The 26,896-nt window shown below is 47.3% G+C and overlaps 1 protein-coding gene across 2 annotated transcripts in view; it reads left to right on the forward strand.

Moving 5' to 3' along the window:
* The window catches only part of PRKCE (protein kinase C epsilon), a 451,747-nt gene that overhangs the window by 286,827 nt on the left and 138,024 nt on the right, over positions 1-26,896 (forward strand). Inside the window, exons 3-10 of one of the 2 annotated variants that reach the window (XM_079792409.1) lie at positions 4,853-5,012; positions 7,039-7,073; positions 8,338-8,423; positions 9,644-9,773; positions 19,755-19,897; positions 20,807-20,866; positions 22,294-22,390; positions 25,317-25,513. In XM_079792409.1, coding sequence (XP_079648535.1) covers positions 4,853-5,012; positions 7,039-7,073; positions 8,338-8,423; positions 9,644-9,773; positions 19,755-19,897; positions 20,807-20,866; positions 22,294-22,390; positions 25,317-25,513 — 908 coding nt within the window. The remainder of the gene's footprint in view (positions 1-4,852; positions 5,013-7,038; positions 7,074-8,337; positions 8,424-9,643; positions 9,774-19,754; positions 19,898-20,806; positions 20,867-22,293; positions 22,391-25,316; positions 25,514-26,896) is intronic. The other variant, XM_079792410.1, reaches the window with a different exon arrangement.

A 26,896-nucleotide genomic window follows, 5' to 3' on the forward strand; every position in this document is an offset into this window, starting at 1 on the left:
GTATAAGATTTTCCTGGGTTAAAAAGTCATTTTATACACCGGAAAATACGGTATATTGGACTATATTGATGGGATTAGATATAATGGATTAGATATATTGGACTACCGTATTTTCTGGCATATAAGACAAGTTTTTAACCCAGGAAAATCTTATACGCCCAGTCGTCTTATACGCCGGAAAATACGGTAATTTGTTAGACCATTCTTTTAATGTTAGGCAATCAGGTTACTTCTGTTTGTTAGCCAATATAGATATGCAGTGGGGGAAGCATCAGTCAGGTGTTAGTTTTTGTCTAATAATTGACTTAAAGTAAATTTCTAAGGAGTTTCCAAATCAAAGGATATGAATTGCTTTGCTGTGTTTGCTATGTATTGTATTACTGCTTTCAGAAGATGTTATGTTACATGGCCTGTAGTGGTGAGTGAATAAATCAGTTCCATAGCAGTGGATAATGCCATTTAAAAAAAATTATTTCTTTATTAGGTATTACATGTTAAATTAGTGAAATATCAAAACTGTTCTGCTTTGCATTTTAAAATTTTTGAATAAGAATGGATGTTTTATATTTCTTCTATATGTGGCATGTTTATGTCACTTACACAGTTATCTATAGGGGTCTTGATGTATATATTTGGGCTTGTTCATACATAGATATCTCTGGTGTTCTTACCATTTAATTGGAAACTAATTGGGAGAAAATTAACAAATTCAGATTGGGGAACATTCCATAAGACAACATCCTAGACTTTTCATAAATGTGTCACAAAAAGTAGAAAAAGTTGAGAAAATGGTTCCAGGTTAAGGCGACTAAAGAAACATGGCAACTAAATGCAATGCATGAGCTCCAGTTAGCTCCTGGGTCCAACATTTTAAAACCGCAACTATAGAGGGTGTTTTGGGGACAATTAGAGAAATTTGAATTTGAACTGTATATCAGATAATGTTATGTCAGTGTTAAATTTCTTGACTCTGATATTGTGGTTGTAGAGGAGAATGTCTTTGTTCTTAGGAGATAAAGACTGATGTATTTAGGGATAACTTGTTACTATGTCTGCAACTTTCAAATGGCTCAGCAAAACTACATATGTTTATATCATATTCATATTATATATAACTAGAGGCCCAATGCACGAAATTCGTGCACTCGGGGCGGGGGGTCCCTCAGCCCGGCCTGCACCCTCTTGCAGTCCGGGAGCCCTCGGAGGATGTCCGACTGACGGCTTAGGCCCGCTCCCTATGGGCCTAAGGGGAGCGGGCCTAAGCTGTCAGTTGGACATCCTTAGCGCTGCCTTAGAGGCAGGAGAGACTCCTGCCACCACTGCTGCACTTGCCAGCCGTGAGCCCAGCTTCTGGCTGAGCGGTGTTCCCCCTGTGGGAGCACACTGATCACCAGGGGCAGCTCCTGCATTGAGTGTCTGCCCCCTGGTGGTCAGTGCGTGTCATAGTGACCAGTCGTTCTGCCATTGGGCCAAAACTGGCTCTCTGACATCCCCCAATGGGTTCCAGATTGCAAGAGGGTGCAGGCCAGGTTGAGGGACCCCACCAGTGCATGATTGGGGCCGGGGAGGGACTGTAGGAGGGCTCCAGGGTGTGTCTGGCCCATCTCGCTCAGTCCCTATTGGCCAGACCCCAGCAGCAAGCTAACCTACCAGTCGGAGCCTCTGCCACCTGGTGGTCAGTGTACATCATAGCAACTGGTTGACCAATCGACTGTCTGCCCCCTGGTGGTCAGTGCATATCCTAGTGAGCAGTTGAGTGGCCTTAGCATATCATTAGCATATTACTCTTTGATTGGTTGACCTGCCGACCGGCTGATGGACACTTAGCATATTAGGCTTTTATTATATAGGATTATGTTACATTCATGCTACTATTAATTCTCTGTCTCTCTCTCTTATACATGCACACACACAATTATGTCATTCATACTACTAATTCTCCTTTCACACACACACACACACACACACACACATGCACACATAATGCATCACCCCTACCCCTGGGAGCTGCATTTTAATAGAGACCCTTCACAGCAGTGGGAAGTCTGAAGAGATCCGTTTCTATGGGTGACTCCAGATCCCAGCAGAGTCATGGGAACCCTGTGGTTTCCCTCCTCACGTGATCAGGCTGCTCCTTCTGTGTGTGGGGGTGATGGGCACAAAGGTGCTCAGGCCAGACCCTTGGCTGCTTTGTGCAGAGGGATGCGGTATTGGGGCTATTTCCACAGCCAGGGCCCCCACCCCTTTTTTGTTGCCTGTCCTGCTGCTTCGCCCACAGCGGGTGGCCGGGGACCTCACTGGGAGCATGAAGCTTGCCTGTGCTCTTCCTTTCATTCTATTTCCCACACCTTTGACATAAGACCCGACTTTTGAAGTAGTCTGGATGGGCAGGAGCAACAGAACCCTGTAGGGAAGTCCCGTCAGAGCTTGACCTAGCAGGATTTATCCGTGGCTCCCTGTCTATTCTGCCCCCTCCCCCATCCAGGTATCAGCACTCTTCTCCAAGAGGTCTTTAAAGGTAAATGGAGTTAAATTAGTTGGTTGCTGTATTTACCTATTAAACCAATGTAAGCACAGGTGGCTGGTCATCTCTGTAAAAAGTTTAGAGGTAAGGCCCTCGGGGACGACTGTACCCCTCCTCCCCCACCTGATAGCAGTGCTCCCTTGAGAAAACTAGATTGCACTCATCTCCCTCTTAACTGAAAATACAATTTTCCAGGATCAAAATGACTAATACACTTGTGGGATTTGTAAATTAAATTGCATCTTAAATGCATTAGGGGGCTGCCTTACTGTTTAAATACACTCCTTGGCGAATCCTTCTGTGAGAGAATTGGAAGGATGCCTTTGACAAAGAGAATTCCCATCCACTGGCCTGGGCTGCCAGGACTGGGTTTTTTGGTTTGTTTTTGTAGGTCAGGTTTGTGGCTAGTAAGGGCTACTGAAAAGATTCGTGTGTATTTTAAAATCACCACATTTATTTTCCAGTTCATAAAAATAGTAGAATATTCCAAATATAGTGAAAAGTATGAGGCAGAAATGAAAATCACCTATGATTGCACAATTGAGTGATGATTGCCATATTTCTGTACGTGTGTGTGCGCGCGTGCATGCGTCTATCAATGTCTCTCTGTGAAAACAGAACTAGGTCTTCGTGTGAGAATTTGGGCAGCTGGTCTCGGCCCCTAGGCCGTGGCAGGGTAAGAGGGGGTGGCTTTCCACACCCAGAAGGAAGTCAGTGTCAGACTTCTTGAGACCATAAGCACCAGTTGAAAAGGGAAGGCAGGCAGGCTGGGGGCCGGGAGGCAGGGGCCAAGCAGACCGGCCTGTGTCATCCCGTCTCTGCATCCCTGAGGATGCACTCCGGGTCCACAATGCTCCGGTTTGCTCGGAGGCTGCTTCCCCTAAGAGCCCCCTGGGCATGCACGGCCGCTCTTGCCTCTCCCGCTCAGTTTTACTGCCCTCCACTCCTGCCCTCTCTGGACTGACAAGACGCCCTTGGATAGCCTTTGGCTCACACATGTGATCTCCACTGCAGGGCATCTTAGTTTCAAAGAGGCTGGGGAAGGGTGATGCCTTCCCCCCAGGAGCGACACTGTTACGGGGGGCTGAGTGGGGGCGGGGGTATTAGAGGACACAGAGCCTTCCCAGTGCTTTTTAAGCTGTGCCATGCAGGTGACCTTCCAGGGCCCGAACTAGTGCTAGGAGCCTGGCAGGGCCCAGAGCCTGCCTCCCCTGCCCTCAGAAGCCACAGGCGGCTGCTCTTTTCCCAGGAGAGCTTGGGGCCTGGCTGGAGAGAGGGGGGCTGTCCCTCCCTCCGAGCCGCGTGTGCACAGTGAAGCACTGGCTTCTCCCCTGCTCTCTGGGGCAGAACCCGGGCTCCGCCACTTCAGTGCTGTGCTAACAGGAGCAGGTCGCTTGCACTCTCTGTGCCTCACTTTGCACCACCTGCAAAATGGAGCTAACAGCAGTGCCCTTCAAGTAGGCTCATGGTGGAGATCCAGTGGGTTACCACGTGAAATGCACTTAACATGCTTTGCTACAGAGTAAGACTTTGATAAGCGCTAGCTATTGCCGTCAGTGCTTTACTGAGCTCAGCTGCCTTAACAAAGGACCAGAGACGGGTGGCTAAAACAGCAGCCATCTCTCTCTCCCAGTTCTGAAGGCTAGAAGTCCGGAACAAGATGCCAGCGTGATTGGGTGCCTGGCGTGTAGGCGGCTCCCATAGAAACTGTCTGCTTTCATAGTGTTCCACTCCCCTCTCCTCTGACGCTTGGGAGAAGGCTCTTGGGGTCCCGGTCTGGGTAAGAGGCAAGAGGCAAAAGAGTCGGATTTATTGGGCTGCTACTTCTCTGAGCCAGGTGGCTGGGTGCAGAGGGAGGTCACACCACTGACTCCACAGGGCTCCATGGGGTGGGCACTGTCACCCCCAAGTACAGAGGGCCATGCCCATGGAGGCCCTGGGCAAGGGAACACTGGCTGTCCACGGTCACACTGCTCAGAAGTTGCAGTAAGATTTGAACCCTGGGCCTTCTGACCCCACACCCATACCACACCTACCTGCTATGGGAGGCGTGGAGCAGCCACGCCTGGAGCCGACTGGGGGTTGGGACGGATACTCAGGGTGTAGCTGGTGTTGGAAACTGCACAGTCTGGGCCTTCCCACCCTGTGTGGTCTCACTGGAGCTGAGCACTGAGGCTCCTCAGACCCCCGAACCCCTCCACCAGTGAAGGCGGCCCCCCACGTCCCCTCCCACCTCCAGGCACCCGAGGATGGAGCAGCTCTCCTGCACGAGGTCACTTTCCAGGTGTGCTAAACCAGACTGTTCTCTGTGCTCTTTTCCTTCCCCAGCCCCTAAAGACAATGAAGAGCGCGTGTTCAGGGAGCGCATGCGGCCCAGGAAGCGGCAGGGGGCCGTCAGGCGCCGGGTCCACCAGGTCAACGGCCACAAGTTCATGGCCACCTACCTTCGGCAGCCCACCTACTGCTCCCACTGCCGGGATTTTATCTGGTAAGGCCCTCTCTCCTGGGATCTTCTAGTTATGCCTTCTCTGGGCCGAGACGTTGGGAGATTACAAACTGTAGAAAGTGCTGATGTGCTTTATTTCTTCTTTGTTTAATTGCGGAAGACTTTTCTAAAAAGCTAAGTGATTGGTGCTTGGGAGAACGAATGGAAAGAAACTATGGTTCCTGGTGACTTTGTACTTAGTAAAGATTTTATAACCAACCATGGACTGTGATTGTGGTTTCTTTAAAAAGAATCTTTATCCTTAGAGAGACAAACGGGATTATTTACAAGTAAAATGATACGAATCTTGGATTTGTTTTAAAAACTACTGTGGGAGGAGGGGGGGAGAGGGCTGAGGGTAGAGAAGAAACAGGAGCAGCCATGCATTGATCATTGTTGGAGCTGGGTGATGGGCCCATAAGGGTCCATCTCCTTACTTTCGTATATGTTTAAATTTTTCCATAATAAAGTTAAAAAATACTCAACTGCCAATATTGCTAATACAAAGCAGTTCTTGGTAACTGTTGTAACACTGGTGCTGCTGGGATCCTGAGGTTTCAGAGTGAGGGAGCAGCATTGGCTGAAGTACTCAGGGAAGGCTTCTTGGAGGAGGTGGCATTTCTCCTTTCATGATGACTAGGAGTTTGATAAGCAGAGATAGGTCAGTAGTAGGCCTGTTTAGGAGGTGGAAAGGGATAAGGAGCACTGGCCTTGGGGATTGGAGGGAGACTTCATGAGTACCTACCACATGCCAGATTCTCTCTTAGGCACTGGAAATATTTAATTAAATCTTCCCGGTGTCCTCTGAGCTATGTATTGTGAACCCCATTCCACTAACAACAATATTGGGGCTCAGAAATTAAAGCAAGACTAGCCTGCACTCCTCCAGCTGGGAAGTGTCAGAGGCCGGATCCCACCCCTGGTGAGCACAACCGAAAGCTCATGCTTTTCCTGAAGCCCCGCCGGCCTTTCTGGCAACCTCTCTGAGCACTTTGAAGCTGACTGGAGCTTGCCAGCGCACTTGGATCCCGTGGGGAAGAGTGAATGAGGCCAAATTGCAGCGTGAACCCAGCCGGGAAACATTTGAATTGCCCTCCGGAGGACGGGGTGTCCAGGAGTGGCTCGTCTCCTCCTCGTGGTGTTCCAGAACCTGTCCCTGAGGTTGGCATGGAGATCTGAGGTGACACAGTTCCGAGCAGACTCAACCCAGCGGAGGCAGAAATAGCGCCCCACTCCCACCCACAGACGGCCTCCTTCCCAGGGCTGCCTTGGCCCGCCGAGCTCCGCTTTCTGTATTGTGTGTATGAATTGCATGTTTGGAGGGAGGGAGGCTCTGAAGGCTGAGTCGTACAGATTCAGGTCTCCTCTGAGCCCATGGCCAACACACTGAGCTCCAGGTTTCCTGAGGTGTAGCCCGAATGCCTTCTGGCTCCTCCCACCAGGCCAGGAGTTCCAGGGAGCTCCCTGACCAGTGGGTGTGGGTGCCCTGAGGTCAGGGCTCGGGCCAAGTTGATTGGCTTGTGTCCATGCTGACCCTAAACTGGCCCCAGGGGAGACTCTTCTGGCCATGAAAGGAACTTGTAATGTTGGCCTTCACCCAAAGGGTACACTGAGCTCCCAGTCCTGGCCACAGACTAACCTGTAATCGCTGCTGGCTTCTGGAACGCCAGGGAAGTGCCTCCAGGATTGCCCACAAGGAAGGGGTCGCACGACTCATCGAGGCCCGCAGAGAGCCCCGGAGTCTTGTGGCTTCCTGAGCACTGCTGGTCCCGCTGGGACGGCTGTTTGTGTAGGAAACCAAGCCCGTTCACTGACCAAACCTTGCACCCCTCGCAAGCGCTGAGGCTGCCCTCTGTGGCCTGTGAGGGAGTTGTTTTAGGGCAGCCTGCGAGTGGGAGGGAAATTGCACTGCTGGGTACACCAAGCGTGCATGGTGCTTTGTGGGTGGTGACCAGCAGGCGGTGGCTTGGTGTGGTTTCTGACCTACTAAAGGGTGACGTTACTTACAGGGCTGTATTCTTCTTTTCAGGGGTGTCATAGGAAAGCAGGGATACCAATGTCAAGGTAAGAGGTGCTGTGTGAACTAAATCCCTGGGGGCCCGCGGGCCCATCCCGATCACTAATGCCGCTAATGCTCATGGGAGGTGTGTGCTGGGTTTGATGGCATTGAGAAGCTCTCCACAGTTTCCATTCCTGCTCCCTCTGGGAGAAGCAGGACCCAGTTTTCTTTGTCGCTGCCTGGCCATGACTCCTGCATGCACATGTGGGAGTAGATGTATCTCCGGGGGCCCCAGGGGTCTAGCCGGTCTGCAGGTAGCATTCCCATCTTTCCTAGGGAGGCATGTGCATCAGTTAGAGGACCCTCAAAGGTCCCTCTAGGCACCACACCAGGTTCTCTGTATCCTATCGGCTCCCTTACTCTCTCACCCCCTGGGGAAGCTCCCTCCCCTGCCTGTTTTATGCAGCATCCCCGATGGTCCTTGTCGATTCTCTTTTTTGCCTCTACTCTGGAGTCATTAGCTCTTACACATTGAAAACGCACTCAAAGTTATTGAAGCTTCTGTTTGCAGTTAATTGACTACAAATGCAAGGTTAAGTGGTCCAGAATTGAAGGGTGGGCACGTGATGTGGTCATGTGGAGGGTTCTCTGTGGTTTGGTCTAGGAGGCCATTCCATCTCCCCACCACGCCACTGGTTGGCTTGGGTCTCACGCCTGGGGACTTGGGTAGGTCCTTTTGGGCATTGCTGTGTGTGCAAACAGTTACTGGCCTCCTCAGCCCCTCACTGCCCACACTGCCCCGTGACACTGAAGACAGAGCTACAGACCACTTCTTGTGGAGGTAGTCAGTTGAACGGAAATGTTTATGCTTGGCATGTAAGGACACAACCAGATCAAAAGCTTAAGAACTTCTGTACCACAAAACACACATTCTCCCACTGCGCTCCTCCTGACACACCAGCCAGGCCTGACACAATCCTGAGATGAGCAAGACGCTGTCCTGTCTCTGATAGACGTACTGCGTGGAAGGGAAATGGTTCCCTGGCCTGGGCACATAGAAGCAAGAAACTTGACGGGTCCTCCTGGAACTGGAGAAAACTGCTGATGCCCTTTGTACATAAATGGTCTATTCTTCTCCAGAGCATGTAGGAAACCGGGATGGCTGGGATGGCAGAGGGCTTTGAAACCACTGCGTAAAGGGCTTTGGTGACCCGGTGACAGAAGGGGCATGGCTCCCCTCGTCCCTTCGCCAAAGCCTGATTGAATCGTGGGGTGGAACCTTCCTTCCCCCACTTGTCGCTCAGCCCCCCCATGTCTTGCTGTTTGCAGTGTGCACTTGCGTGGTCCACAAGCGATGCCATGAGCTCATCATCACGAAGTGTGCTGGATTAAAGAAACAGGAAACTCCCGACGAGGTAAATATTTGCAGCATTGAAGTCCCGGGCTTTCTTCACTGCCATCCCTGCCCTCTACTGCCTCCTCCGCGGTCCCCAAGTAAAACCTTATCTCAGAGATCCCATTGCTTTCTTCCTTGTGTTGATCAAAAATGAAGGGAGTTGTCCACAGCCTTCCGGCATGAGGCACAATCTACAGAATGAGCGTGGCTCCGAGTCGGATTTACGTCTGTGGAGACTGTGCCAAGAGCTGTGTGATCCCGGAGCTCAAGCCCCCGAGGAAAACACGCATTCTTTTATGCCATTATCTCATGGGAACAGTGAAGCGGCTAACTGACGTGCCAGTGGCCCCGCACGCTCATAAACAGTGAGGGAGAGTCAACATAGGAGCAGGAGCTTATCTTTATGAGGTGATGGGGGAATGGAGTGGAATTAGCAAACCCCAGAAACACGTAGGAGGCGGAAATAACCTCAGTAACAACAATAGCCGACATTCATTGGGAACTTAACCATGCCATGATGTAAGCACTTTATCATATATCATTTAGTCCCATAACAACCTTAATGTGATGGATGTTGTTATCATCTTCATTTACAACAAAGAGAATAGAAGCAAAGAGGTCAAGTTAACTTGCCCCCAGTCACATAGCTAGTATGTGAAGGAGCCACTTTCAGACCCAGGAGTCTGCTCCAGAGCCTGAGCCCTTGACCACTGCACTATGTTGTCTCTTCATCTTACAAACAAGTGTCAGATGGACTATTAGGGAAGTTGCTGATGGTCAAGAAGCAAGAAAATTCAATAGCAAAGCTAGGTTTCTCCTAACTGACCGTTTGGGAGAAGACTGTGAATGTCAGAATAGGGGTTATCTATATTCACAGTAGTTGATTTCAAAGCCATGTTTTAATTCTCTGTGAAATACATACTGCATAACCATAGGCCATTAGAATTGGGGGTCAGAGACAGCTTATAATCAGATGGATTTATGATCTGGTTTCCAAAAGAAGTGACTCTCAGAGTCCAACAGAGCGGCAGCAAACAGGTTGAAGGCATCAGGAGCAAAGGCCCTGGGCAGGAGGGAGGCTTTCTTCACCTCCTTTCTCAGGGCAGTTTTCAGAGCCAAGCTAGGGCCTGCCACCTGCAATGACCATGCCTTCTGGAAAGTTCTGTAGAAGGTCCAGTGATTAGCACTCCAGGCTGCACAAGAGCTTGGCCGTGACCCTGTGTTTTGCCATCCCTGCAGGTGGGCTCCCAGCGGTTCAGCGTCAACATGCCCCACAAGTTCAGTATCCACAACTACAAGGTCCCCACCTTCTGCGACCACTGTGGGTCCCTGCTCTGGGGCCTCTTGCGGCAGGGGCTCCAGTGTAAAGGTAAGGCGCTCCGTGTCTGCCCTCGACCCCCTGCCCCCGCAGACCCCTGTGGTCTCCTCTTTTTAAAAATCTTTATTTGTTCTCATAGCCTCAAAAGCAAGTTCCAGGTTTGGTGGGAGGACTGAGCACAAGCTCTTGTCAAGCCCCATTAATTACTCTGCAATTTTGTTAAGCGGTCACCGTGCCGACACCACACTGGCCAAGGGAACTCCACCTCCACCCGGGACCACGGGAAGGAAGGCGTGCCCTCACCTGTTAGGATAGTTAACAAGCTGGGGAGACAAGATGAGCCTGTAAAAGCATAGGAATAATTTAAGGAAAAGATGCATTGGAGCAGAAGGGAACAAATATTTTGGAGTTGGGCACTGAAATGAGTAATAGATATTTTTCTGTCACAATCCGTGGTTCAGAGCCTGCTCTTGGAAGGAGCCGTGCTAGAACGCTGTCACATAAGACATTGTATTCATCCTTCATAGGCTCATGATGTGGGCACTATTACCCCATGTCCCCGGTGAGGGAACTGAGGCTCCGAGACTAAGTAACTTATTGTTACACAGCTTGTCAGCTCAAGTAGGGTTTGAACTTCGACTCTTGAACTTTCCTCTATTTCCTGCTGACCTGCCCGTGAGTTGCCATCTGCACAGATGGGCATGCTAAGTGACACGGGTAATAGTACATAATATGGGACCGTGAGAACTATCTGGGGGATCCAAATAGAGTGTCCAGTTCCATAAGCTAGTCCAGTCCACTCACAGACTTGGACAGCCACGAACTATTAGGCAGGAATATTGCATGGCTATTATTTAAAAACAATATTGTACTGAGTACATTATTAATAAATCCCCAATGTGGAAAAATTAGAAAAAGAGTAAAGTATAAGAAGGAAAACTGAGGCCATGACCAAACTGGTCATTAAAGGGATCTCAATGGGAAATTGTCAGGATTGGAAATGAGGCAATGTCTTCAGTGAGAATAGAGAGGAGGCGAATAACTTAAGTGACACCGAGGAGTAACTTATTGGATGTGGTGACCAGGCCCAGCTGGGAGGACAACGACACCATTTGCTGAGAGAGGGAGTACAGGAGAGGCTACAGTGCTGGAGGCAAGTATGTGGAGTTGAGCTGGGGACATGCTACCTCGATGTGCCTGTGGGAAATTTACATGGAGCTGTCCAACTTCTGGGCATTCTCATTTAAATCCGGGGGAGAAGTTTAGACCAAGCATTTCAATATCTAAGTGGTAGTTAAAGCTATAGAGTAGATGTCATCCCCGGAAGAAGTGCCTTGAGTGTGAAGAGAGAGGCTAGCACCTGGGGGTTCGGGGGAAGAAGGATGAGCCAGCAAAAGCAACAGGGGGAAGGAGGAAAGGTATGGAGAAATGGCATTGTGGAAGCCAGAAAGGAGAGAGTATTAAACAATTAACAAGGAAGCAACGGGTGGTGCCAAGAGGTTATTTAAGGTAGGAAGTGCAACGTGGGGTTGGATTTAACGACGAAGAGGTCATAGTGACTTCAGCAGGAGCTGTCTCGGTGGGATGGTGGAGATGGAGCCCAAATGCAGAGGCTGAATAGAGGATGGAGGGTGTAGCATTTTCAGAAGGTCTTGTATAATTAGGGAAAAGACGGTGGGACAGGAGAGGTTAATGAGCCAGGAGGGAGAGGGGACCATTGCTACAGCAGGGGCAGAGGAGGGGTTGGCCTTGGGGGGAAGATGGAGGCTCCTCCTCCCAGATGGAATGCCTCTGGGGGCGGCCTGGGTACAGATAGGTTTGCTGTGTCCCGGATAGGAGTCCAGGAGGAGTGAGGGGGCAAAGTGCTGAATCTGTTAAGGGCATTGCAATGGAAGTATGTCCTTTTTGAAGTCAAGGTGAGAAGTAGGGGTGTGGAAGGCAGGAGGAGGGTGGCAAAAGCTGGAGATGGCTGTGGTGGGAACTGAGGAGAACTGGACCCCGGACAGGAGGAAGAGCCAACTGTTGCCACAACTGTTGATTTGTGTGAGGTTCCCAGACATTCCTGGCTCCCTTTCTAGGATTCTAGCACCCAGCCCTGAGAGAAACAGAGCCTGCTGGCATCCTTTATAACGTTCAATGGCATTATGACAAAGGAAGAGTAAGAAGATAATGGACAGTAATCTTGAATATTTTTAGCAGAGGAGTGCTGAATTTTTGGAGAGTTGAAGAGAGTTGCTGGGAAGCACAGAGCCTGCTTTGAATGGGTCTCTGATGAGGCCATGTCTGGGTTTTAGTAAATATATTAATGATTGATCTATCTAAAGAATTCAGATGAAAATACCATCATCTCATAAATACTGATATTTTAAGAAAGCAACCCAGACACGTGGACGTCGTTGCTAAGCTGTGGGTCCCTGGATGACCCTAGAAGAGGACAGGGCCCAGAGACGGTGTATTCAGCCCTGTTGGCAGGAAATACTCTCAAGCAAAGAATGGGAGAATGAAGCTGCCTAGAGCAAGGGTACCTGTTTCCCGGAGCCCAGGGGACTGTGAGGGAGTCACACCACAGGGAGACTAGAAGGCAAAGGCTGTTCAGAATGTAGGGCCTCCAGCAAAAGTTCACAGATCTTCCCCCTCCTGTTCTTCTGTTATCCTGACTTGGCCATTTCCCCTTGCTCCTTTCCTACTCCTGTGACCCTCCCCTCCCCCTCCCTCCCCCTCCTCTCCTCTCCCCTCTCAGTAGACTTTATTTTTAGACCATTTTTAGCTTCGCAGCAGAAGGTTCAGAGATTTTGCATATGCCCTCTGCCTCCACATATACTGGTCTCCCCACCATCAACATCCCCCACCAGAGTGGTACATTTATGACAATTGCTGAACCTACATTGATACATCGTGATCATCCACTGTCCACAGTTTGCATTGGGGATCAATGGATGGGCATTCAGTGTGCTTTGGCAAATGTATAATGATGTGTATCTACCCTTTTAGTAGCTCACACGGAGAAGTTTCACTGTCCCCATGTCCTATGTGTTTATTTCTCTCTTTTGATCCTTTTTCAACCTCAAGTCTTTTTGCCGCTGCAGACGCCTTACCTATGGAGAGGCTTATGACCAGAAGAGGCCAGCATGGGTCAGAGCAGGGGCCTCTCTTGCCTGGGTCTAAGAAAAATAAATAAAGACTTGGTGACCGCCATCATGCATGGCAGGTCGCCAGAGATTCAGCCAGCGTTTTCATCTGAGCAATGCTGGGTAGCAGGCAGCTGGCCAGTCATAGTCTCTGGAAAGCTTTGAATGGCATTTCCAGTGTGATCAGGACTCCCTATTCCCTATCTGGTGACAACTGGTGCCCATGTGACCCTGTGGAGCTACCCCTCTACCCTCCCTTTCTCGTCTTCTGCTCAGGACTCTGCAGTCAGTCACTGCCAACTTCCCTTGCACAATTACACAATTTCCTGGTCATAATTGTTTATTCTCTATCTCCAAGAATGGCATGGCTGACTATAACCTGTTGTGAAATCAAACCATTGCCCTGGCTCACCCCGAAGGGCCAAATCACCCCAACACAAAGACACTTCTGCGGGCACACATAGGCCTGCCCGTCTCCTCAGGCGTGGCTCTGTCATCGTTCTCAGAACCTTGTCTCCTTGCTTTGGAAGAATTCCCAGCAGGCTGACCCACCTCATTGCAATCCTAGCTTTAATCTCAGCTATGAAAAGGGTGGAAACATGGAAACCAAAATGAATGAAGGCCAGGATGACCCTGCTGCTGCTGCTGAAACACCACCCAGCACATAGTAGGAGCTCAATGAATATGTGTTGAAAAATTGGGTCGTGCAAGCCCCATCAGGGCTGCGATGTTTCTTCCCAGGACATTCATCCTGCAAAACCAGCTGAAAACGAACACCAAGAGGCAGCCTGGAAAGAGAAGCCTTAGGGACAGCCTAGGCCTGTGAGTGGCAGCCCAGCAATAGTGATGGGGTGAGGGGCGGTGGGCATTGGGGTGGTTTGTTCAGCCCAATTACAGGTTTCTTTTGGTTCCAAGTGGCACATCCACTTTCGGCTACTGGTCTGCAGCCTCCGGCATCAGCCTGCTGCCTCCAGGAGCCCCATGTGGCTGCCTGAGCCTCAGCCAGCTTTGCCCTCTTGTTTCCCGACTTTTTAAACGCACTTTCCAAGTCGGTCTCACGTCATTCATTTAAACTGACATGTCATTGGGATTTTTTTTTAACCTATTATGACAACTACACAGCTTGCCCAGAAAATAACAGTGTTTTTTTTGTTTTGTTTTTTAAAATAAAAAAGAAGTCTTCAAAGACCATGTCTATTTTGCTGACCTGCCAACCCAGGCTAATGGTTTTGTTAGGACAGACAAGTCTAGATTTTCAACACCAGAGGGTGCCAGTGGTTAAATTATGCACACAAGCTGCCCTTAGCAGTGATCTCAATGCCCGTCCTTTCTGTTGCCTAATAAAAAGAAAGAACGGGACGTTGGTGGGTTGGTGGGCAGGTGCAGGTAAAGTGGACTGAGGGTCAAGTGCAGCTGCTGCTAAAGGGAGTAGGACAGAGAAATTAGAACAGGGTCCTGTTTGCTGCCTGGGGTACATGCTGGGTCTGGATTTTCAGACATCAGTTAATGGAGTCAGCACCATGGCCAGGCTGTGTGGAGCTTTCTCGTTTGCTTGTATTTTCTGAGAAAGCCTCCTCCCACCATCCCCCGCATCCCCACTCCTCTGCCTGTGGCCTGTGGGCATCTTCAGCTCCACAGCTCCATGGGACTCTTGAAGCCTGGATTGGGGGCTGGGAGGCCATATCTGAGCAGTCCCTCCCTCCAAGCCAAGTGACCAAGCTATGCAAGGCCAGCAGGAGGTCTGGCCATCCTGCCTGGTTTCATTCCAGAAAGAGATGTGTGTGTGTATGTGTGTGTGTGTGTGTGTGTGTGTGAGAGAGAGAGAGAGAGAGAGAGAGAGAGAGAGAGATAGACTAAGTTTTAGAGCAGTTTTAGGTTCACAGCAAAATTAAATGGAAGGCATAGAAACTTCCTCTTAATACTCCCAGCCCCACACACATACAGCCGCCCCCACCATCAACATCCCCCACCAGAGTGGTACATTTGTTACAGTCGATAAGCCAGCATGTCATTATCACTCCATTTACATTAGGGTTCACTCTTGGTGCTGTACATTGCATGAGTTTGGACAAATGTATAATGACGTGAATCCACCATTATAGTATCATACAGAGTAGTTTCACTGCCCTAAAATCCTCTGTGCTGCACCTGTTCATCCCTGCCTCCCCCTAACCCTTGGCAGCCACTGATCTTCTTACTGTCTCTATAGTTTTACTGTTCCAGAATGTCACATAACTGGAATAATAGAATGTATAAAATTATGTTGGTTTCTTTCACTTAGAAATATGCATTTAAGCTTCCCTCATCTTTTCATGGTTTAATAGCTAATTGATTTTTAGTGCTGAATAGTATTCCTTGTACGAATTTACCACAGTTTATTTAATCATTGACGGACAAATAATTGAAGGACATTTAGGTTGCTTACAAGCTTTGGCAATTATAAATAAAACTGCTGTAAACATTCCAATGTATGCAGGTTTTTGTGTGAAAATAAGTTTTCAACTCACTTGTGTAATGCTGGATGGTATACTAAGAGTATGTTTGGTTTTTTTAAATTTTTTTAAAAACATATTTTTATTGATTTCAGAGAGGAAGGGAGAGGGAGAGATACAAACATCAATGATGAGAGAGAATCATTGATCGGCTGCTTCCTGCACACTCCCTACTGGGGATCAAGCCTGCAACCCAGGCATGTGCCCTGACCAGGAATCAAACCATGGCCTCCTGGTTCATAGGTCGATGCTCAACCACTGAGCCATGCCAGCCAGGCTGAGAGTATGTTTGGTTTTATATGACACTACCAAATTGTCTTCCAAATTGGCTGTACCATTCCATTCCCCCCAGCACTGAAGGAGAGTTCCTATTGCTCCACATCCTCACCAGCATTTGGTGTTGTCGATGTTTTGGATTTTGGCCATTCTAATAGTTGTGTAGTGGTATCTCATTTTAATTAGCAATTTCCTAATGACATATGAACATCTTCTCATGTGCTTTTATGGCATCTGTATATTTTATTAGGTGAGGTTTCTGCTCAGGTCTTTTGCCCATTTTTTCAATTGGCTCGTTTATTTTCTAGTTGTTGACTTTTTAAAGTTCTTTGCCTGTTGTGGATAAATAGTTCTTTATGAGCATTAAGAATAATGTTAGTTTTAGGTTTTTGTAGATGTTATTTTTCAAGTTGAGAAAGTTCTCTATTTCTTGGTTGCTGAGAGTTCATCATGAATGGGTGTTTGATTTTATCAAATGCTTTTTTCTGCATCTGTTGATAGAATGATGTGATTTTTCATCTTTTGCCTGTTAATGTGATGGGTTACATTAATTAATTTCCAAATGTTGAACTAGCCTTGCGTACCTGGGACAAATCCCATCGGATCATAATACATTGTTGGATTCAATCTGCTAAGACTTTGTTGAGGGTTTTTACGTGTAGAGGAAAGAATCTCAGAATTTAAAGATATTTCAATAGAAACTTCCAAACAGAAAAAAGACAAAAGGGTGAAAAAAGGTCCTTTATCATTATGTAATGCCCTTTATAATCCCTAATGACTTTCCTTGTTTCAAAGCCATCTTTGTGTGAAATTACTATAGCTGCTCCTTATTTTTTAAAAATTAGCGTTAGCATGGTATATCTTTATTTATATCTTTAGTTTTAATCTGTATGTGTATTATAATTCAAGTGCATTTCTTGTAGACAACATATAGTTGGGTCTTACTTTTTATCCATTCTGACAAGCTCTTTTAATTGGTGTATTTGGACCAGTGAGGTTTAAAGTGATTATTGATATAGTTGAATTAAGAACCATGGTTTTGCTACTGTTTTTTTATTTAATGCCCCTTTTTTTGGTCCCTATTTTTGTCTTTCATTCTTTCTGCCTTTTGTGGTTTTAATTGAACATGTTATAAGATTCCATTTTCTCTTAGCATATCAGTTATTCTTTTTTACTTATTTTAGTGGTTTCCCTAGAGTTTGCAATATGCATTTACAATCCATTCCACTTTCAAATAACACTCTATTGCTTCATGGGTAGTGAAAATAGCTTATAATAACAAAATAATCCTAATTCTTCCCTCCCACTCCATGAATCATTGCTGTCATTCACTTCACTTATACATAAGCATATATATTTATGTACATGATATGTATAAGCACCATAATCAAATACATTGTTGCTATTATTTTTAAAACTGTTATCTATTTGATCAATTAAGAATAAGAAAAAAGTTTTTATTTTAATGTCACTTATTCTATGATGCTCTCCCTTTCTTTATGTAGATCTGAGGGTCTGACCTACATCATTTTCCTTCACTCTGATGAACTTCTTTTTAACATTTGCTGCAAGGCAGGTCTACTGGCAACAACTTCCCCATAATTTTGTCCGAGAAAGTCTTTATTTCTCCTTCACTTGTGAAAAATAATTTCATAGGGCACAAAATTTTAGGTTGGTGTTTTCTCTCAATACTTTAAGTATTTCTCTTCACTCTCTTCTTGCTTGCATGGCTTCTGAGAAGCGGGTGTAATTTTTATCTTCACTCCTCTATAAGTAAGGTGTTATTTCCTTCTGGCTTCTTTCACAATTATTTTTCTTCATCTTTGATTTTCTGCAGTTCATATATGATATGCCTAGGTGTAGTTTGTTGTTGGTCTTTTATTTTTGTTTTGGTAATTTATCCTGCCTGGTGTTCTCTGAGATTCCTGGATCTGTGGTTTGGTGTCTGACATTAATTCAAGGACATTTTCAGTCATTTTTGCTTCAGATATTTCTTCTGTTCCTTTCTCCCTTTTCGTTCTACTATTCCCATAACATATACATTTTTTAGTTATCCCACAGTTCCTAGGTATTCTGTTCTTTTTTTTTTTAAGTCTTTTTTTCTGTTTGGAAGTTTCTATTGACATTACTTTAAATTCAGAGATTCTTTCCTCTACTAACAGCCTTCTTCATATCTGCTAGTGTTTTGATCTCAAGCATTTCCTTTTGATTTTTTCTTAGAATTTCAATGCCTCTGCTTAACAGTGCCCATCTGTTTTTTCATGCTGTCTACTTTATTGATCAGAGCTCTTAGCATATTAATTTTAGTTTTTTTAAATGTCTAGTCTGATAATCCCAGCATCCCTGGTTCTGGTTTTGATGCTTGATCTCTCTCTCTCTTCAAACTGTGATTTCGCCTTTTAGTATGCCTTGTGATTTTTTTCTTGATACTGGACTTGATGTGCTGGTTAATAGGAGCTGTAGTGATGGTGAGGTGTTGGGAAGGGAAGGCTCCGTGGTCCTGTGAGTAGATCTGTCCTTCAGTGAGCCTGTGCCTCTGGACTGTGAACTTCATAAGTTCAGATTTTTCTCTCCTCGAAGGTGGGACAGGAAGGATGGCTAGAGCAGGCTGGTGTTGGGTATTTTTCCTCCCTCGGGTCAGTTAGGATCTGATAAAACTATAATAGTTTAGGCTCTGGAGTGCCCCGGAGTATTTCCAATGGTTTCCCTTTCCCTCCTTCTGCCAGAATCATAAGGAAATTCCCCCCCCCCCCCCCCCTAACTATTCACTATGGGAACCTGGTAAAACTCACAAAAGACCAGGTCTGCCTAGAGTTTTTGACCCTCAGACTTGTCCTCTCTGAGACTCCAGCAATTTGCCAATTTCAGTTCAGATTTTCCTACCCTGGCACTGGTTCCCACAGAGGTTGCTGCTGGGAGTTTCTGTTCTGATTCACCTCATTTGCCTGTCACTCCCATTTTGGGGGCAGCGCTTTGCCCTGTGACCTTACTTATCTGATAAATTCAAGAAGAGTTGTAGATTTTTCAGTTGGTTCAGCTTTTTACTTGTTAGGACAGAGTGACTACTTCCAATTGCCCTCCATGCTGGACTGGAAACCAGAATAGTTTGTTTTCTCCTTTGATGTCCTATACTAAGAACTAAGTGATGTAGGTCAAATGACATTCCAGCATGGTTCTGTTGAAATTGGATTTTAGGTTTGAAAGGTGCCTTGGAGGTCAATGTCTTCTTTTTCTTTCTTTTTTTTCTTTCTTAATATGTATGGGGTTTTTTGTTTGTTTTTAGATAGAGGAAGGGAGAGGGAGAGAGAAACATCAATGAGAGAGAAATAACAACATCCATTGGCTGCCTCCTGCAGACCCCCTGCTGGGAATTGAGCTGGAAACCCTGGCATGTACTGTGACCCAGAATCAAACTAGTGACCTCATAGTGCATGGGTCCATGCTCAACTACTGAGCCACACTGACCAGGCCAATATCCTCATTTCCAGATGACATCTTTTTTTAAAATATATTTTTATTGATTTCTGAGAGGAATAGGGGAGAGAGAGAGACATTAATAATGAGAGAGAATCATTGACCTGCCTCCTCCTGCACACTCCACACTGGGGCTCAAGCCCGCAACCCGGGCATGTGCCGACCTGGAATTGAACTGTGACCTCCTGTTTCATAGGTGGATGCTCAACCACTAAGCCACGCTGGCTGGGCTCAGATGACATTTTAATAGGCTCTATTCGGGGCATTCCTCTTTGGGTAACATTCCCACCTTTCAACAGGGTAATAGAACGGACTGGGTACATGTGACCCCTTTGGGTTCACAATCCAAGTGAATGTTGCTTCAGATAAACCAATTAAATTCTTCCACAGTAAGTGTTCTGTTCCCTGAAAGGAAGTGCAAATATGACATTTATTTAATTGATAAACAGTGGTTATCTGTGTGTGATGGTTTGATGGTTGATTTTAGTTACGTGTGATGGGATGATGGGTGGTTTTTATTTTTCTCTTTTTGTCTTTCTGCATTTTCCAAATCCTATCAAATGAGCATGCAGTACTATAACAATCAGAAAAAAAAACAACCCCACAAAGTACAGTTTTAGGCTATGAACACTGTGAAGTTTCTCTTCCGTGTCTCCTTATAGTCTGCAAGATGAACGTTCACCGACGCTGCGAGACCAACGTGGCTCCCAACTGTGGCGTGGACGCCAGAGGAATCGCCAAAGTCCTGGCAGACCTTGGTGTCACCCCAGACAAAATCACCAACAGTGGCCAGAGGAGGAAAAAGGTAACTTGCCACTCGGTGGTGTTTCTGGAGCTCTTTGTGGGCCTGCATCTCTGCGCTGGCTTCCTGGCGGTGCCTTGGAGTGAGGTTACAGGATTGCTGGGTTTGAGACACTGTGCTCAAAACAGCATGTGCTTGAAAGGGGAAAAAAATAGAGGCCAGGCAGGTAACATTAACGTCTCCTCCAGTTCCAGAAGCGGGGGGAGCCGCAAGTGTTACGTTTCTCCGGGGAGCCTGGAGGAGGACTTTAGAATTTCTTCTAGAAAAAGCAGGCCAACTCTAGACAAGGAAATAGATGCATCTGCCTCCAGAACTGGCATGAAAGCAATGTCAGTGTTTAAACTTTGCCCCTGCTATCACTGCGATGAGGATAAAGGGATGAAGAGCTGGAGCCACATTCTTTTCTAGGGAGCAAGCCAAGATCTGATAGCGCCGGCACTCGGCTGCCCGGGGGACATGGTTAATGCCCCATGACATGAAACATCTGGGCTTTTCTTTGCAGACCAAAGCCCTGTCTCTGTCCATGTGACATTCTGAATGTCAGTAGGAAGAGATCTGTTTGCTAAAATGTTGTTTTGGTAAGTCAGGGCCCATGGATGCAAATACAGCTAAAGGGTACCCATAGCATTTGCTTTGAAGGCTCTTTTTATCCTTGGCTGCTAACCTGGAAGATGTAACGATCTTTGAAAAAGTAAGTTGTGACAAAATCAGAACCAAGTTAACTGGGCAAGAAATCCTGGCGGCGGTGGGTGGACAGTGGCCCTCATTGCCCAGAGTCAGGCATTCTCAAGGTTTCCCTAGAAAAGCACGTCTAGCTCTGGGTGCCTCTATCATTCTGACCCCTAAGTGTTTCTTCTAAATTTTGCCGTAAAATACCTTCTGAAGGGCTCTGTGTTTCCCTTCTCATTTTAGAAGCTGCCCATGCCTTTTCCCTGGTGCCTCTCAGAAGAGCCTTCTCCCTTGAATGGGAAGGTGTGGATTGTTTTCATCTTAAGCTGCTGCTTCTCTACCTTCCCAATCAACAAAGCTGTTTCTGCAAGAGTTGCAGAAATGAAGTCTATTTTAATGGTTGGCTGTGAGATTCTGGGCTTCTGGTGGCTCTTCTCAGCTCTGTCTACCCCCCTGGTTGAAACAGGACTTAAGTTATTGACCCAAGGCATTGAAATGGCAAGCAGAATGTCTGCACCCAGGAGTGCTAGGGCCCTGCTGAAGAGGCAGGATGTACAAACCCCTTGTGATTACAAGGCTGGACATACACACATTGATGAGCTCTAGAGACAGACATTTTCAGAAGACAAGGGTTTTTGTTTTTCCTTGCTAGAAGTAAATTAAGACAATATTCATTGTCATGAAGCATTTAAAAGAAAACTCAGTACCTGCCCTCTTCCCCATAGTTACACGGGCATCATCTGTCTGTCTTGGATTTGGGGAACCTGGTGGTAAGAAGCCAACATGGAGAAATTCAGAAAGAAGTAGAGTAGAAGACAAAGGGAGTTCAGTCCTGGTATTTTTATTGCTGCGATGCCCTGATGCAAAAACTAGAAATAAGCTAGGTGAACTAAGTATAAGCTTAAGTTTGTATAAGAGGATGGGAGACAAGTGCCCTTGGTCAGAAACTAAAAGGGCTTCTTTGCAGGAGAGTCGGGCTTGCTGAATTTTTTGTTCCCTTCATATTGCCCCTGGCAAGTAGTCAGTCCATTACCCAGAAAGGACGTGTGCACACAGCTGGTAGACCAGGAGGAAAAGGGAACAGAAATGCTTGTGGTCTCTTAGTCCAATCCTCAGACTTTAATGGGAACTTAAAATGGATATGCCAACATTTGTGTAAAAACTAGACTTCACTGGGAGTGTTCTTTTCAACTTTGCTAACAAATATCAGTGCATCTGAAAGTATTTACTGAGCCCTTAGTATGTGTATCATTTTGTATAAGTCACCAGGACAATACCAATACCATTCTGCAAAAATACCTATAGTCTACCTGAGCAGACAGCCCCACATAATATACACATACAGATAGTATTAGCTAGAGCTGAACAAGACAATGAGTAAATGCCAAACTGGTGGTAAGACCCTGTCACATTGCTTTGGATAAGGTAACTTGCATCGCTTGAATAGGCGAGGGAGATTTTATGAAAGGGGGTATGCTTGAGTTTTGCTTAAAAAGGTCAGTTGTATTTGGGCAGAATAATAATTGAGCAAACTGAAGTCTCTTGTTTTCTTCCCTTTAATTGGCAAAGAAAACCTTGAGACTGTGCTTTCAGACTATCAATTCAGAAGTGTCACTGCATCGGGAACCCCTTTGGTGCTGGGTAGGGGATCTTGAAGCTTTTGACCTCAGGGAAACTCGCCACCCTCGCTTCTGATGCCTCTCTCCCCTCTTCCTCTCCCCCCTCTCTAGCTCCTTGCTGGCGCCGAGTCCCCGCAGCCCGCTTCTGGAGGCTCACCCTCTGAGGAAGACCGATCCAAGTCAGCACCCACCTCCCCTTGTGACCAGGGTGAGACCCTCGGATTTGCTTCTTTACCTCTGAGCTTGGTCATCAGAAATTCAGAGGAGCTGAGGCCTCCCTACCCAAGAATGGCCCTGCATTCCCCGAAACAGCCAGTGGCCCTATTGACTCATTAGCGGGTCCTTCACTCTACAAGGCAGTCTTGAGGGCAAGGCACTAAATGCCTTTCTACCTTAAATCCCTTCCAGGCCTGAGTAAGAGAGGAGGAGCACGTGATGCTGTGGTTCTTTCTTTTCCCTGGTTCCAGAGTGCAGGAGAGGGAGGGCGTATAGCCCCTTCTCTTACCACTGGGCCCCAGTGTCTGCCTCCAGGCCTGTCAGTGTTACTCAGTTGAGTTTGACTTAATTCCTCCTGACTCTAACCATCACACCCAAAACCTAAGATCAGGGCAGGAGTCAAGGGATGGGTGGGGAGGACGTCTCCTATCTTGGCCAGGGTGGGTGGGGATAGGACGAAGCTGGGGAAGAGACTGCAAGAAGTGGGCAGGAAGCCAGCTCTGGGCCTCGCTCCTCTCTGAAGCTCAGCTCAGGCTGTCTCCTTTCTCCCCATAGGGATAAGTGTAAAGTAATCAGAGGTTTCTTGTTTTGTTTTTTAATTTTTAATGTGTTTTTATTGATTTCAGAGAGGAAGGGAGAGGGAGAGAGAGATAGAAATATCAATGATGAGAGAGAATCATTGATTGACTGCCTCTTGCACGCCCCAACTGGGGATCAAGCTGGCAGCCTAGGCATATGCCCTTGACCGGAAATCGAACCGTGATCTCCTGGTTCATAGGTTGATGCTCAACCACTGAGCCACGCTGGCCCGGCAGAGGTTTCTGATTCTGCAGGCAGAATGGCGAGGCTGAGGAGGGACTTAGACACTTCAAAACTTCCCCTCTGGTGACCAGAACCAGACGTCACTGGGGAGGGAAGTACGCATCTGCAGAGCAGGACTAATGGTATTGCGTTAGAGCGCCTGGGTTGCTTGAAGTCCCTTTTGTAGTCATTATCCAGATTCTGTGTTCACCCCAACTCTATGCTGGTGCTCCTTTACTGTCCCCATGTTACAGGGTGGGAAGTGGAAGGTCAGAGACTTGCAAAGATTTGGCCAAAGGTTAGTGGTAAAGGTCAGTGGATCCACACCAGTGGTAAAGGGCAAGACCATGCCCCTCCTGGCTTAGGGACCCCACTCTCCGAGTCTGTGCCATCAAACCCGCCTCCCAGGTCATCTTATCCTGCAGATGTGACCCAGCTCTTCTTACCCAGGAGCAAATAAGACAGCTGCAGGGCAGTGTGGCAGTCCCGAGGCCACAAAATAATTGGTCTGAGTCTCTCTTTGTGCTGCTCTGCTTAACTTGCTGCACATTTAGAGTGTGTATCAGTCCAACAGAGGCTGAACCCATTTGTAAGGCATCTGAGGATGCTCAGTGAGCTCCAGACGAGCAGGTATTATCCTGGACCAGTGTGGGAGTTTTCCCGTTTCCCTTGGAGAACTTCAAGGAGATGGGGTCCTGTGGTAAAGAGACCCTAAGTAAGAGGGTGGTGACCCATTTTCTATGTGATTCCTACCCAGTGTGCTGCCCAGCCTTGGCAGCGTGCTGTCCAGCCTCTCAGGGCCTCTCTCTGTCCCCAGTTAATGCAGGTACCAGTATTACCCAGCAGGGACATGTACACAGATGAATGTGAAAACCCTCTTAGCAAGACATGGCATTGTTATGAAACAGAAATAAGACACGGTTTCCCTTTGCTCCATAGTAAGAACGTAGACATTTTCTTCAAGCTTCAGTATCCCTAAACACCCAAGTTCTATCTTCCAAAATCCATTCAATAACTTGCCTTGGAAACTGAGACTTTTTGCCCTACGCTGAGACTAAAAGTTATATTTAGTGAAGAGTATGCGATAGGAAACTGCCGATTGGGTGGGGGGATATCGGAAGGCTCAGAAGCTCTCCCCATCCCTCCCCTTCTCAGGGGAGCCAAACAGCAGATCTACGAAAGACCCCAGGTTCCTTGCGTGAGCTGCCATGGGCCTGAGTCTTCTGGAAGAAGCTGAAGATCTCTTTAGGTCAAGCTCCTGGCCTCTCGTGCCTGATTCTGATTCCCACGCGTTAGAGTCTGTGTTCCTCTGGTGTAATCCCAGTGTTATTCACGAGTGTCTTAAAATTGGATTATGCTCAAGATGCCCATATCTACAAGAGGAATGTGTATCTGGGTGAATTAATACCTAACAATAAAGCTTCCTCAAAGGGAAAAGGTTTAAGGCTCACCCAGCGTTATCACCCCCAGGGGGTTTGCATCACAGCCTTGCGTCCCTCCAGCCTCAGCATTGTGCAGTTATACTGAGGATCCTGCCCCATCTGAGATACATTTGCAGCATGTCCCTTTGGGGAGGCAGTTCTTTGGTTAATGATAAGCTCCTTGCTTGTTTTGTTAAGTAACCTTGCCTGAGATGGGTATTTAGAGTAAACCCAGCAACAAAGCCACATCAAGTCCTTCAGAAGATGAAATAATTTTATCACCAAGATTACTGTGATGACAGTTCTCAGTGAGTCGTTACTCTATTCTTCAAAGGAAACTCAAAGGTTATCCGTGGCCTTTGGAACTCTGCAAGGTTCCCGAGAAGGCTGGGCTTCTTGCACTAACCAAGAACAACTGGACAGCTAGCCAAAGGGGCTTTCAGAGAGGTGGCCGTGGCCCGGCCTACGCCGAAGGAGTTGGTTGCTGGGCTGTGTCCTCCTCTTTGCATGCCTAGGCCCTGCTGTGTGTTAAGTGCCAATAAAAGTGTGTAAATGAAGGAACATAAAGGAACGCCATACTGGATCTGTTGTTGTGGAAAGCCGGAAAGAGGGTGGGGACTCATGGGGGTGAAATTCGGAGATCGGAGGGCTCAGGAGCCGTGCACTAATGCATTATCTTGTCTCCCTTGGCTCTAGAAATAAAAGAACTTGAAAACAACATCCGGAAGGCCTTGTCATTTGACAACCGAGGGGAGGAGCACAGGGCAGCAGGGTCCACCGACGGCCAGGCGAGCCCCGGAGAGAACGGCGAAGTCCGGCCAGGCCAGGCCAAGCGCTTGGGCCTGGACGAGTTCAACTTCATCAAAGTGTTGGGCAAAGGCAGCTTTGGCAAGGTTTGTGGCCTGTGTGGGTAGAGCTGCTGATTTTCTCTGCCCCGGGCATCTGCCCCTCATTTGTTTGATATAAGATGAACCTTTCAGCCTAGTTTTGTTCTATTTTCCTTCCTTATTGAGTGGCAGTGGCCTGAGGCCAAGCAGATAGGAACTGGGGTTCTGCTCTTAACTGTCTGGGGGACGTTAGTGAGGGCCATTTACTTCTTTGGGATTCCGTGTAGCCCACGTGTCAAATGGGGATGGGAATCAAGTGACCTAATAGGTGAGAAAGCACCTTGAAAAGTTCAAATTGCTTTACGTGTGCTTGGCATTCCATTATCAATAATGGTAACAATACTATTCTTCCCTCCTTCAGAGAGTCATCTGAAATCCTGGTTTTAATTCATTATATAGACTTGGAAAATGAACTCCAGAATGTGTGCCCTCTGTGAACTTAGGGCTCAGAACAAGTCTTAGCACATGTTACTGTGGAAGTTAACTGTTACGTAACTGGTTTTACTGGCACTTAACTAAATGCTTTGTTTAATTGCTGTTTGTGCAAGAAAATGGGAATCATCACCTCCTCTCTTGGATCAGGGTCCTCCCTATCCTGCTCCCCACTGCAACGGACACAGTGGTATAGAGTGTGGATGCAGAGGGTGCTCAAATACAGCATGCATGGTGATCAGCCACCGTACTGAAGGTGGGGTGCGATGGAAAAATAATTCCTGCTCATTTTAGAAATAAAGATGGACAGCCTGGCCGGTGTGGCTCAGCGATTGAGCATTGAATGTGAACTAGGAGGTCACCGTTCGATGTTCAGTCAGGGCACATGCCTGGGTTGCGGGCTCAGTCCTCAGTAGGTGGCAGCCGATCAATGATTCTCTCTCATCATTGATGTTTCTATCTCTCCCTCCCTTCCCCTTCCTCTCTGAAATCAATAAAAATATTTTTTTAAAGAAAAGAGATAGACAGGCAGAGAGCCTAAGAAGCTGGTTAACATTTCAGCTATGATCTCTGCTATTCGGCTCTTCGGCTGTTCGCAAAGCCATGCCTGGGAGTGGATGAGTTTTGTTTTTTGAGGACCTCCTGGAGTAGAGAGGCCCTGCCCTGGAGCCCAGGCACTTGCCTCTGGGACCTCCTGGGAATCACATGCCCTCACGAGTCAGGCTGTGGGTCAGGAGGCTTGCTGGGGGACAGAGCCACTCCACTCCTAGGAGAATGGCTCTGTGAGCCCTCAGGGTACAGAGCCTGGTTCCTGGCCCATCTCACCTGCCCCATCTCAGTCTGAGATCAGTGCTGCAGGAAGTAACTGGATCTGCTTAAATGGCAAAGGCTGAAGTAATCACATTCCTTAGAGACTGGCTAAATAAGAAGCAGACCCCAGTCCTCTGGCCAGCATAA

The sequence above is a fragment of the Cnephaeus nilssonii genome (assembly GCF_951640355.1).
Source record: "Cnephaeus nilssonii genome assembly, chromosome: 15".
Lineage (NCBI taxonomy): Eukaryota > Metazoa > Chordata > Mammalia > Chiroptera > Vespertilionidae > Cnephaeus > Cnephaeus nilssonii.